Raw genomic sequence first — 12,689 nt, forward strand, 5'->3', positions numbered from 1 at the left:
TGTAAAATGGGAATTGCTTTAGTGCCAACCCTCAGGGTGGCTGGGAGGTGAGTGAAGGCTGGGACAGAGCAAGGCCCAGAGAACCTGGGGTTCTAGGCTAACGATTGCTGTACTCACTGGACCTGAAGCACCTGGCTCCCCTGGGCTCAGGGGGACCCCTAAGTGGGCAGGCTGTGGGGACAGATTCCAGTCGGGAGGGCTGACGCACCTCAGGCTACTCGGCTCCTGACTTAGGGCCCTGGGCTTGGGAGTCCACAGACCCCAGACCCTGGTGCAGACCACTGTGAGGAGGAAGAGTCCTCCAGAAACAGCGGGCAGATGTGCACTGAGGCTGCCTGAGGAAGTGGTGGGCGCCCACTCTGGGGGGGCCTGCGGAGGTGAGGACCAGCGCATCCCACACTGCCAGCCCCCACCTGTGCCTGGAGATGCGTGGACCAGAACAAGCCAGTGAAGAGGGAGGACGTGGGCTCTGCCTCTGGACCTCACAGCAGCCAGCCTGGGAGGTTCCTTCCAGACCAAGCTTGAGGGTCGAGAGACTAACAGCCCCCTAAAATGTCCTTGTCTTAGTCCCCCATGACGCTATGTGACAAAAGGGACTCAACAGATGTGATTAAATTAAGACCCTTGAGATGGGTGCTTGTCCTGGATCATCTGGGTGGGCCCAATGTGGTCATAAGAGTCCTTAAAAGTGGAGCAGGGAGGTCAGAGAAAGAGAGCCTGATGGAAGCAGGGTCAGAGAGATACAATGCTGCTGGCTTTGAAGACAGGAAGAGGCCCCAAACCAAGGAATATGGGTGGTTCTAGAAGCTTCTAGAGCTTCCAGAAAAAATGCAGTCCTTGCTCACACCTTGATTTTAACCCAGTGAGTCCCAAGTCCAACTTCTGACCTGCCAGAAGATGGTGCATTCCTGCTGTTGTAAGGCACTAAGATTGTGGTACCCTGTTAGCAGCAAGAGGAAGCTAACACAGCATCCATCCCACGCACACTGTGGGAAAGGGACTGACTGAACACTTGGGTTGACAAGAACGACCCACAACGTCTCATCAGTCTTGCTAGGAGTGGGGTCCCAGGGGCCCGTGGTAAACTTAGCTGGGTACTCAGGGGTTTTGCACAAGTCAGCCAGATACTTGAAATTTATCACTCCAACCCTCAAATCCAAATATTTTACCTGATTTTAACATAAATCGAAAATCTGTTACATAGTTTGAGTCTCTTTAAAGACAACGGAACTGCCCCTGTTCTTAGCCTGTGTTCAGTGCCTGGGGGTAATTATAAATGGCAATGGCTGGGTGCAGCTGAGACCCCAAGGCTGGGGCAGGGCCACTGAGCCCTGAATGGCCCCCAGCTGCTCTGCTACAGGCCACCACCCTCTCTGTGACATGGAACAGGGGGTGTCACCCTGGGCCTGCAGGACCAGTCTGTCGCTGATGTGGTCACGATGGAGAACGATGAGGATGCGTGAGCTCATGGGGCCGCTTGGGGCAGCAAGCGCCACCCTGCGCTCACTCGGTCTCATCCTACCCACCCTAAAAACAAGCCCTATTGGCACAGGAGATAACCGGCATCTCAGGGACAGAAGACACCTGCCAGGACATCGCAGCCACCGGGTGACTGCAGCACACATGCCCTGCTCTGGCGGAACCCTGTACCGTGACTTCCACGGGCACTGCTCACAGTAGACTGACTGTTCCAGGGCATTCGAGCCCCGCCCTCCCTCACTCGTCACTTGTCTCTGCCCTCTGACGAGGAGCTGTCCAGTGCAGCAGTCGAGGGGGCACAGACTCTGGAGCTGGCCAGCCCAGGGTCTGACCTTGCCGTCAAACTCCTCAGGGTCTTGCCTTCCTCATCTGCTTCTCTCCTGGGCCCCAGAACCAGGTCCTTCCCCCTCTGCCAGTCCTACCCCATCCCCTCCAAGGACCTAAAAGAGGGCTCATGTGGCCCACCAGCCACAGGATCCACTGAGATCAACTGCCTGTGCCCCCTCCCACAGGCCACCGATGCTGACCCAACTCTGGTTCCCCACACCGTCTAGGCGACTCTCTCCATGCGGGGCTGGGCTCCGAATGCGATGCCCCAGTTGTGCTCTGACCAGCACAGGTCGCAACGGGGATGGTCACCTCTCTCATTCTCCATACCTTGCCTCTAATAATATAGCCTGGGAGCAGCCATCCTCACCAAAGGCTACTAGTTAGAGCCTGAAGTCCAATCGGACCCCAAGTCTGTACCACATGGGCTGCTCTCAGAGGAGACAGGTGCTAAGAATCATGAGCTGTTGAGGGAAGGGTTCACAGTGCTGTGGGTGGTGCCTTTCATGGAAGCCTCTGAGGATGGTTGCTTAGCTCCGGGCATGGGGCCTTGTCCGTGCTATAAGTGTTGTAGAGAGACCAGAGGAGGGACAGGTTTTTTTCTGCCTGTGGGGCAGGATGGGCTCTAAAGGGATGCTTGAGGGGATTTCTATAATCAGAGAAGTGGGAATTCAGGGCAGGCCAACCATCATCCTTTTCCTTGGCCCCTTCCAAGCCCCCCAATCTGCTCCCCCAACTCTGCCTGCCAAACCTGGGGTGAAGGTACCTGTATTCTCAGTTCGTCTCTTCTCACCTCCCTGACCCCGCTCCAGGCTATTACCCACTGACTCTAATTAGAAAAAACAAGTCCACAGCTCTTTCTCCACCTCGCCACCCACCTGCTTGACGCCGGTTCAGCTCAGCCGCTTCTGCCATCACCCTCCTGCTGAGAGGGGTACAGGGCCTCGGGGGGCCCAGTTCCTGCTCCTGCCCTGCTCTGGAGCTCTGCTCTTGGGCAGCAGTACCCACCTCTCCCAGTAAGTGAGGCTGAGGGGCCTCAGCGTGGCCTCAGAGCACCAGCAAGCAGCTCTTAGGCTCCCACCGCCCACCTCCAGCCACCTGACTCACACCTTCCAAGATGGTGGCGGGTACGCCTGCCTACTGAAGCCTTCAAGCCCGCTCCTTGGCCATTTCCCGTCCTTCCCAGGCCAACCCAGACAGCCCAAGTCAACATGACAGCCCTGTCCTGAGAACTTGTGGAGAGGGGGCTTCCAGACAAACCTTGTCCCATCTGCCTGTGTGACCAGAGGTGAATCTTCCAGACTCTCTGACCTTAGTGTTCTCGTTTGAGAAACGGGGCTATGCCTGTCCTGCCCAGCATGGACTTCACGCTGCACAGAGCACCATCAGCCAGCCCTGATCTCCTTTGCTCCTCAAAGCCCCACCGGGGAGGATGGGCTTCAAGCCTACTCCCCAGCATGAAAGGCCATATCCCTCCCGTGGCCCCACTTACATCTCCCTTTTATCTAGGTGCCTGGACTCCTTTGAGGTCCATATGAGGACCACAAAAGTAGGCGACCTCTCCGGGACCCTGTGGTTCTGACCTCCATGGTCCTGTGACCCTAACACAGCCATGACCTTAGGGCTAAGCTCAGCCGTGCAGGGTAGTATGTGACCGTGGACAAGCCAGGGCACCCCGATGAGCCTGTTTCCTCCTCCAGGACATGGGAAATGTACCACCTGGCCCCACAGCTCCCAAGGCTGGTATAATCCACCAGACTGCCACAAAGAAGGTTGTGAAAATCCCAAACCTCCCTACAGCTGTGCTCCGGAGGCCTGGGCAGCTGGCACCATCGAGGGGCCAGCAAGCACAGAACCGAAGAACTAGGGCAGACTTGCTCTGTGTTTCTACAGACTGAGAGCAGCTATCTCCCCCTCCTTCTCTTTCCTCACCCTGCCCAGGGCCAGCCACACCCGCAGGCCTCCCAAGCCACCCCGAGCAGCACCAGGGGTTTCTGGGCAAGCCTCCCTAGAACCTGGATCCAGCCCAGGGCCAGTGTCTGGAGCGTAGCCCACATCACACCTGCCCCTGCTCCCCGCCTCGGAGGCAAGCGGGTGCCTGAAGTGGGACCAGGGAAAAGTGGGCCAAGGTTGCCCACTTACGCCCACCTCAGGCTGGGTCATTCACCGAGTCAGGAGCCTTGGGACCAGAAGGGGAGGAATGAACCTTGTTTTCCCCGGGGCCTGCCAGATGGCCTTAACAGTCCTCTCCTCTCTGGGTAGATTTCCCAACTATAAAGCGAGTCCTGAACCTGGATGTGGCTTCTCTCCTTCGCAAGGAGCCGGAGAGGGGCCGTGCTGCCTGAATCCCTGCTCTACGCTAACGCCCCCCACCCCCTTCGCTTCTGGGCCTCCGTGTTGCCTCGCTGATCCCGCGCAGGTACTGCAAGCAGAGGGGTTCAGCGCAAACGTCTCGCCCGCAGAGGCCACTAGCCATTGGCTCTGGGGCCTTCGCTACACACACACACACACACACACAGATACACGTGTTTGATGAAGGGTATAAACTGTAACAGGGAAAAAGTTCCCACCTGGAGCGGAGCCCGCCCGCCCCCACTCACACGCGGCTCGGGTGACCACGCACGCGGGCACACCGCACAGACAGCCCCCCCCACGCACACCCCACGTGCCGGCACGCACGCACGCACACCCGCGCGCCAACACGCTCGCACGCACACACGTACAGCCGCGCGCCGACACGCACGCGCGCACGCACAGCCCGACACAGCAGCACGCGCATGCGCACACACGCGGACAAAGGCGCGAGCACAACAAAGGAAGTGGAAGAAAAGTGTTACCCATGAGGAGCCGCCGTTTCACCCGCTTGTCCACATCAGCTACTGACGTGGCATTGAACTGAGAGCGCTCAATTGCAGCCTCATCCTTCTCTAAAACACAAGTAAGGGACAAACACGGAGCCGGTGGTTAATGACAGCCCACTTCCCGCGGCCCAAGACAGTCAGCCTCTCGGCGTGGCGCGCACACAGCCAACACAGCATGCCGGGCCGGGCGTCTGCGCCGAGGGGCGAATCCCGGGAGCCTCCAAGGTGGCGTGTTCGGGGCGGGAGGCAGCAGGGGTGGGGGGTGCAGAGCGGGGGACGACCACACAAGGGCACAGGTGGGACCCAGGGCCCAGCTGCGAACAGATAGAGGTGGCGGCTGAGGTCAGAGTGGACAGACCCAGCTGCGGGGTGGGGCGTGGGGCACAGAAGCACACACACCACCTCAGCGCGCAGGGAGGCATCAGTGATTGCAGACGCCCCCCGCTCAGGCTGGGGAGGCAGGCACAGGACAAGGCACAGGACAAAGGGACAGGGCCACGAGGTCCGGTGATGGCTGTGCCTGGACAGCAGACGCCCTGTGTCAAGGGCAGGAAAGTGTGTCAAACACTCATGCAAAGTTAAGAACAAAACAACAGAGAACAAACACACACAACAATGGATCCAGTCGAACAGACAGAAAAAACGGGGGCTCGAGTTGGGCAGCGCTGGTTGCCTGCTTGTCTATAGAGGACTAGAGCGAGACATTCAAGTGCTTGACAAGGGGCTGCACAGATGGGTCAGTCATTTTAGGAGCGTGCGGAGAGGCGGGCGGGCGGCCGGGGAGCATTCTGGCCGCTGGGCAAGACGTTTGGCCAAGATGCTGTCCGTGGAGGAGCAGGTGAGGTTAGCTGTTTGGCGGCCCTCTGCTCAGTGGAGACGTGCGCTCCCGAGGGGGGAACCTGAGCAGCAGTAAGCAGAGGCAGAAGGAAGGTTCTGGCCAGCAGAGGGCAATGGCCCAGGAGCTGGGTCTGGAAGAGGGTTTCTAAGGGGAGGGGAGGAGGGGGTGAGGGAGGTTAGGTTAGAAAGTAGATCCAAGCAGGGACCTTCACATGCAGCAGACACTAAAAGATAAAAAAAAAATGAGAAGGGACGAGTCAGGTGGACAAAGACAAGATGTGTTAGACGAGGCTGGGTGTGTGTCTGGCCGGCAGCTGTCTGCACCGGTCCCGTGGCCGGCAGGGGCGGCTGCACTGCAGACACAAACAGCGAGGGAGACCCAGCAGACGAGACAGGAAGGGGCCAGTGGGCCTGGGAGGCCCCCGGCAGGACAGTGGAGACAGGGAGAGAGGTGGGAGAGGAGGTTCTAGATGGGATCAGGCTGCAATAGAGACACTGGTCTGAGACCAGGTTTTGCTTTGAAAAAAAAAAAAAAATTTTTTTTTTTTTTTGGTTGTTTGGTTTGGTTTGGCTTTTGGCTCTGAAAATAATTAATGAACGTCAGTTATCAGACAAGACAGGCAATCAGGGACCATCACCAGAAAAGCAGGAGGAATGAGATAAAATGAAACCAAAACGGCCGTCTGAGAGGAGACCACACAGAGGAAGGGGAGAACCACGCGGGCAGCAGCTCCCGGGACGACAGCCGGGACTAGGGTGAGACGCTGGTGGCCTGCCTGGGCCCTGGCACCCCCGCCCTGCTCCCTGAAGTACCAGGGAGCAGTCACAGGGACAGAATGCGACAGCAAACTCTGGTTTCACGGCTTTGCTTGCTTGCCACCCCTTTTTTGTTACTTGAAAGTCCCTCCAGAAATATCTTCAGAGTCGGTAATAAGAGATGGGGCCCCCCATTAAAAAGAATAAATATGGTCACTGACTGTGGGCTTCTGAAGTTGGCCGACATGGAAAAGAAAGAGAGCAGAGGATGAACAAAGTTGGATGGGTACCAACTTTGAAATTCTTCTTTTTCTCAGTTGAAAGATCTGTTATTTTGAGTGGGTAAAGAAGCTACTACTGATTATGGATTGAGGTAACCACAGATATTCTAGCTTCCTCCTGCAAATAAGGACCAGGAGGAAGGAGGTGACCAAAACTCAAATTGAGACTCCATGAGACAGGTGAGATGACAGAAGGGGCATCGCTGAGAAGGGACTCTAGCTGGAAGAAGAAGTCTGGTGAGAACCCCATTAGCTCAGGAGTGGAAAGCAGTTAAGAACACCCAGAGCCCCTTGGGATTCTTCCATCCAGTCTCCCCTGGTGTAGACTATGAAGACTTAAAGCCGCTTTCTGAGAAAACCTCTTGGTTTTCCAGACTGGTGGTCAGCTCATGTTGCTAATGGGGCTGATGTGCAGGTTAAATGGATGTGCCATGTGTCCCCAGATCGGGAAGAAATCCCTATGCTTTAAAAACGGAAGCTGCCCTCCTTAGGCGCACACCCCCTCCTCCTCCCCCACAGACTACCCCCCATGTTGAGGATGAGGACCCGCAGAAAACCCACAGTGACAGGAAGCAGAGATGCTTGGTCCGGGGTGGCTGGATGGCCCTGGATGAGTCTCTACAGAAGGCTTCCCCGGGGGACGTCCACCAGCCCCATTAGTACCGTGGGGTCCTCCTTTTCTTGTTCCCTTAACTTCCTTCTTGGAAACTGGGACATGGTGGGGTGGTGCTGGGGTGCTGGACAACCTCAGGGCTGCAGGGGGGCCCTGGGGGGAGGGAGGGTGGCGCAGGGTGCCAGCGCCTGGCAGAGCTGCGTACTTACCGATGCACGTCCGACCGTCTGAGTGGAGGGCGTACTTCTGGTGGCAGCCACACATGGGGCCCGTGTCCGTGTCCTCACAGCTGTGCTGGCAGCCTCCGTTTCCATAGTTACAGGTTACTAGTTAGGCCCAAAGTGTACATACATGTGTATAAAAGGAATGACAACAAAGATGATTAGTTTATCGGTGTTGGTGGTTTCTCTTAAGGGGCAGGGAGCAAAGTGACGGCATAAGATAATCAGTGAATAGGTGCACATTTCCCTGGACTTCAGCCCCTCCAAGGTCTCGGATGGAATGGCTCGCTCTCTAGATGGGAACTGGGATGAGAGGAGAATGGACCTGGGTCATGTGGGCTTCAAAAAGGGCTGGCACCAGCTGACAGACTCAGAGGGTGTCAGGTGAAGAAAGGGATAGGATAGATCATTTTCTCCCTCCTCTGTCCCAGAGACACTTAGAAACTGTCTTAATGGGACAAATGTCTGTTAATGGCAGGCGTCCTCTACAAGGTGGGGGAGGGTGGCAGTGGGCCCGTGCTGAGGGGGACACTCATTCAGTTCTTGCATCACTTGCTCTTTTCTGCCTGGGTCTTGGGCACGTGGAAGGGTATCCCCGCAGAAGTCTAGTCTGTCCTAGTCCCAGCAGCCATCTCAATCTCTATCCCCTCAGAGCCCGGATCCTCCCAAGGCAATGTCCAAACAGATGGAACCTGTGCAAATTAATGACAGCTCACGTGCGCTTTGGAAAATGACCTTTTATTTAAAGATGTTACATAGTTTGCAGTGTCTATGGCCTGGAGGAGCCGGCGCCCTGCAGCCCAGAATCTTAAAATGTTTTACAGCATCAGCAACCTGGGTTGGCCGAAAGGGGGCTAAACAAAAAGGAGACAGTCTGAAGAAGGAAAAATGATAAATTCAGGTTTATTTAAAAGGAAACTACTCGTTACCACATTTTAGGGTGAGAGGTATTGCTAAAGGAGTTCCCAGATCTCTATGGGAGGGTTTCTTGCAGCCCCTACTTTACTCAGCTTGCAAGACGACCCTAAAGATGCTCAAAGATGCAAAAATAAATCTCAGACCAACCCAGTCGAAAATTCCGAATTGGCAGTTGGGATTAATGATGTTCTATCAGGTTGACCCATGAGTAGGGCTCGTTCCAGAGGGAAGCGACCGGGTGGCAGCTCCTGGAGATGGATCCCAAGCATTCTGGAACTGAGTCCCGCAGCTGCCTCTCCCAGGTAGTACTCTCCCCAGGGGCACAGCACACGGCCTCTGGGGCGTCCGTCCCGAGTGATGGTGGTGGCCCTGTCAGCCTGGACACATGCCAGCTGAGGAGGACATGAAGAGAGTGGTCCTGCTCAGTGTCCCCGACGCTGTCCTCGCAACCAGAGAGAGGCTCTACTGGGCTGCCTCTTCCACAGGGAGCTAACGTCCCATCCGCAGGAGGGGCCTGGCTTCCGGGACGACCTTTCAAGGACCTGCAGAACTGCTTCAGGATGCACAGCTCCCTCTGGCCCTTTCTCCAGAGGAGCATCTCTTCTCTCAGTTTTCCCGGGGAGCCCGGTGGCCTGCAGTCACATTCTCCCATCTCTGAAACAGCTTCTCTCTCTGCCTAGGAAGAGCCCTAGGGAAGCCAAGGGTAAAGACTGCCATGGATCTCAGGAGAGGGCAGAGCCCAGGCATAGCCCTGCCTTGGCCTGGGCATCATGTGCCTTTCCAGACCGAGAAAAGCCCCACTTCAGACTGGGCAGGGGTGGAGTGGTGAGGAGGCTGTGAGAACACTGCAGACAGTTCTTTCCAAGCTCTGGGCTCCTGGCAATGGGCCATGTCCTGCAAGTGACTCTAGGGAGGATGCAGGGCTGTCTGAGGCAACCTGAGGGAGGGCCATGCTTAGGGTCCCACACCCCGCACACGGGGGTTTGTGCATCTCATGGACCCCAAGGGCCGAGCTCGTGAGCACCTAGAGAGCCTCCGGCTTGTGCATGATAATAGTGCTGCTGAGCTCTGGGATGACCAAGAAAGGATGGAGAAAACCTCTGGCCCTGGAGTGGGTCCTGGATTCTGGAGAGTTGAAAGAGTTTGGTGCAGAGGCCCTGTTGTCCTGCCGGTCCACAGAGGCTGGCTAGGCCAGGTTTCAGCCCCCACCCCAAATCCAGATCTAGAACTTCCTAAACCTCAAGTGGCCTCTAGGGCTAGACGGAGAGCTGCAGAGCCAACATCACACGAACTCCATGTTGACCGCACGGCAGGAACCAAAGCTGACGGGAGGGACAGCTACCTGCGCAGTCCCTTCACAGGAGGGCTGCGGTGTGCTCACCCGCTCCTTGGCCCCGGGGTTGGTATCTGATTCTCCACACAGCTCGGAGATAACCCAGCTGCCGAGCCGAGGGGGTGGGGCTGCCGTTTCTTTCACCAGCAAACATTCGGGTCAAGGGCTTAGTTCTTCTCTGTCGGGGGCGGTGGGGGGGCTTCGCTGCTCACAGAGAGCCCTGCCTTGTCCCTGACCTCTCAGATCAGGTTGGCGCCTCGGGAGATGTTCTCTGAGCAAACGGCCCCCTTGCAGCACTCATCCCAGACGGGCCAGTCAGTCCCAGCCACTGCCTACACCCTGCTCAGGGCTTGGCCAGTCTTGCTGAGTGAAGGAACACTCTTTACTTGTGGCTGAGCCTGACAACAAGCCTGCCCACCCCACGCATGCTTGTCCTTGGCCGTTGTCCGGAGGACTGGGAAAGCTGGAGTTCTTCATTTTCTGTTCTGAAGGGTGCCAGGTGGCGGCAGGTTTCTCCGTAGCAACAGGAATCGTCTGATGTAGAGGACCAGAGGGCCTGGCTGGAGTCCTGGGGCTGGAGCTGGGCACTTGCCCGTGGTGACCGCTTACACGTTGATCTGTGTGATCCCACGGAAAAGCCCAGGAACAAAGAGGAAGGCTGCCTACATCTCAGAACATACCTGGCCAGAAGGAAGCATCTTCACTTTGGGGAGTGGACTGATCATGAGTGTGGGGGCTGGAGCATGAGCTCCGTGGAGACAGGGGCTGTGTCTAGTGCATGTGGGTCCCCAAGATCTTGGTGACTGAGGAGAGCATGGGTTGGGGAAGGTGTGGCAGGAGCCCAGAGGAAGCTGATGACAACCGAGACAATCAAAGACCAAGGATGATGAGCCGGTGAGGCCCAGCTGTTTCTTCTCCACAGAATGAAGGATGGAAAGCACCTTTTCTTCGTGAGAGCTGGGCAGCCCAGTCTCTCATTTCAGGGGCGAGGTTGGGGCTGCTTTCTCTACTGGAAGTTGGATTCGGACTCCTCCACACCATTTCTCTGCATCAGAAAGCGGCCTGGAATGAAGTCCTTGTCTCTGGCCAGACGTGGGCAGGGCTCACACCGGTCTCCCTCAGCTCTTTATACGCATGAGCCAACCGGGCGCCAGGAAAGGTAGCCCAGCCGCCCAGTGAGCCGGGGCCGCCCCCCCGCCCCCCCCACGCAGCTGCTGGGAGCTGGGTCTGAAGCTCTTAAGGACTGTGAGTGTGTTCAGCCCTGGTCTTACTCCTTTTGCTGGCTCCCACTCCTGGGGAGCTGGATGACCACATTAAGAGGTTGCCTAACACCCGAGCCCTGCAGGCTGACCTCCAGGCCGGTCCTGGATGGTACCTTTGGCCAGAGGCCTCATTCAACCCAGATCTCACGGGGCATCACCATTTACGGTGGGCCCTGCAGGGGCGGACTGTAAAGTTCTGATCTTTGATCCTGGAAATAAGGTCAGCACAGGCTGGGCTGGGGCTCCCCGTCCCCGCCCCAACCCAGCTCCTTTCCTTATTTCTACCACCCTGTTTTACCAAGGGCTGCCCTGCTCCGCCAAGAAGCCCAAGCTTGTAGGCCTCTGTGCCACAGCCCTCCATACCCGCTGGAGAGTTCAGGCTCGGCCTATGGGGCTCTGGGGTTGGGGGTTAAGATAATCACTGCAGGGCTGTTAGGCACGGTCCTGCTCTGGGGCTGTTGGTACTGGTATGCCAGGTTGGGCTAACGCCATGTCTGGAGTTCACAGCCCCCGTCCCTCATGCCTCCCCAGCCTTCTTCGGGGACCTTGCCCTTTCTCTCCACCCCCAGGGGCTGAGAGACCTCCCTGGGCAACGTCCAGCAGACTGGACAGACCCCCTCCCCCGCCCCCTATAAAGCAATGGCAGGAGACACGTGGGGATGTCTGACCCATTTGTCTCCATCTACCTACGTGTGCAGTCCTTCTGGTTTTGGGCAAGGTCAAAGCCGGGCCTGCAGTCACAGGCCACCCCACCTTTGGGCGTCTCCCGGCAGATGTGGGCACAGCCGTGGTCTTTGTTCATGCAGTTCATACCCTCTGGGAAGAGACAGACGAGAGAGGGGTAGGGGACCGGGGGGAGGGAAGAGAGAGAACATTTCAGGCCGAAGAGAGGCGGCCCATAAAATGTCACCGTCAAACGCACTGTTCTTGGGCTGCTGTTAGCATGCACACCACCCCCCCACGCCGGGGTGCACACCTAGCCGTCCGCGGGGGGAGCTCTCGGGGAGAAGCCAAGGACGCCGTGCGCAGGTCTAGAACCAGGCCTCGCTCTGAGAAGAGCACTGTGAAGGACTCCAGGGGACCCACGGAAGAAGCGTCCCTGCCCTAGGTCAGCTCACAGAACCCAGTACAGCTCAGGGCCTTAGACCGTTTCCTCACCAGGGCAGGTGGGGGCAGCATGGGCACCTTTCCGGCTGCACAGGGATGGCCCGTGCCCCACGAAGGCAGGCGGAGACTTTGGTTTCAGGCTGGGCCCAGAGGGGAGCGCTGACGGGTCAGGGGCTGGGTGGGCGGGCAGCAGCCCTAAGCAAACGTGCCCTGGCGGGCCTGCACTTGTTTCCTGGGAGGCCCTGTTCCCGCACGGCCACCTCTCACTGCGTCCCTGCACAGAGGCTCGTCCTCAGCAGCCCCACAGCCATGCCCTGAACTACACGCCACCCCCCCATCCCCTGGCAGCCCGAGGGGGTCTCTTTCTGTCCCTGGTCACTGCAGTCCTCCCAGGATCCGTGGAACCTTCACTCCCAAATGCAGAGCCCTGCGCAACCTGCTGCTGGCCTTCTGCGCCACCCGCACACCCCTGCGCCCCATGCAGACTGTTCCAGGTCCAGGAACACACGTGTCCCCATTTCCAACATCTTAGCTTGGGATTCCTGCTGGTTGGCATGTTTCCTTTTAAAGGAAAATGTCTGCCAACCTCCGGTACCTTGTTCTGTGAAGCCTCATCTAGAAGGGCAGCCAGCAGCAGCCCTCCTTGCTGGTTGGGAGGCCTCAGAAAGGGGAGACGTCCCCAGGATGCCAGGGC

The 12,689-nt window shown here is 57.6% G+C and overlaps 1 protein-coding gene across 2 annotated transcripts in view; it reads right to left on the bottom strand.

The window, feature by feature from the left end:
* Positions 1 to 12,689, bottom strand: part of SCUBE1 (signal peptide, CUB domain and EGF like domain containing 1) — a 140,866-nt gene that overhangs the window by 52,099 nt on the left and 76,078 nt on the right. The window contains exons 5-7 of one of the 2 annotated variants that reach the window (XM_081822582.1): positions 11,579 to 11,704; positions 7,364 to 7,480; positions 4,644 to 4,733 (exon numbers count right to left, since the gene is read on the bottom strand). In XM_081822582.1, coding sequence (XP_081678708.1) covers positions 4,644 to 4,733; positions 7,364 to 7,480; positions 11,579 to 11,704 — 333 coding nt within the window. The remainder of the gene's footprint in view (positions 1 to 4,643; positions 4,734 to 7,363; positions 7,481 to 11,578; positions 11,705 to 12,689) is intronic. The other variant, XM_081822583.1, reaches the window with a different exon arrangement.

This window comes from Leptonychotes weddellii, chromosome 5, assembly GCF_054177405.1.
Source record: "Leptonychotes weddellii isolate Sample4059 chromosome 5, ASM5417740v2, whole genome shotgun sequence".
In the NCBI taxonomy this organism is placed as follows: domain Eukaryota; kingdom Metazoa; phylum Chordata; class Mammalia; order Carnivora; family Phocidae; genus Leptonychotes; species Leptonychotes weddellii.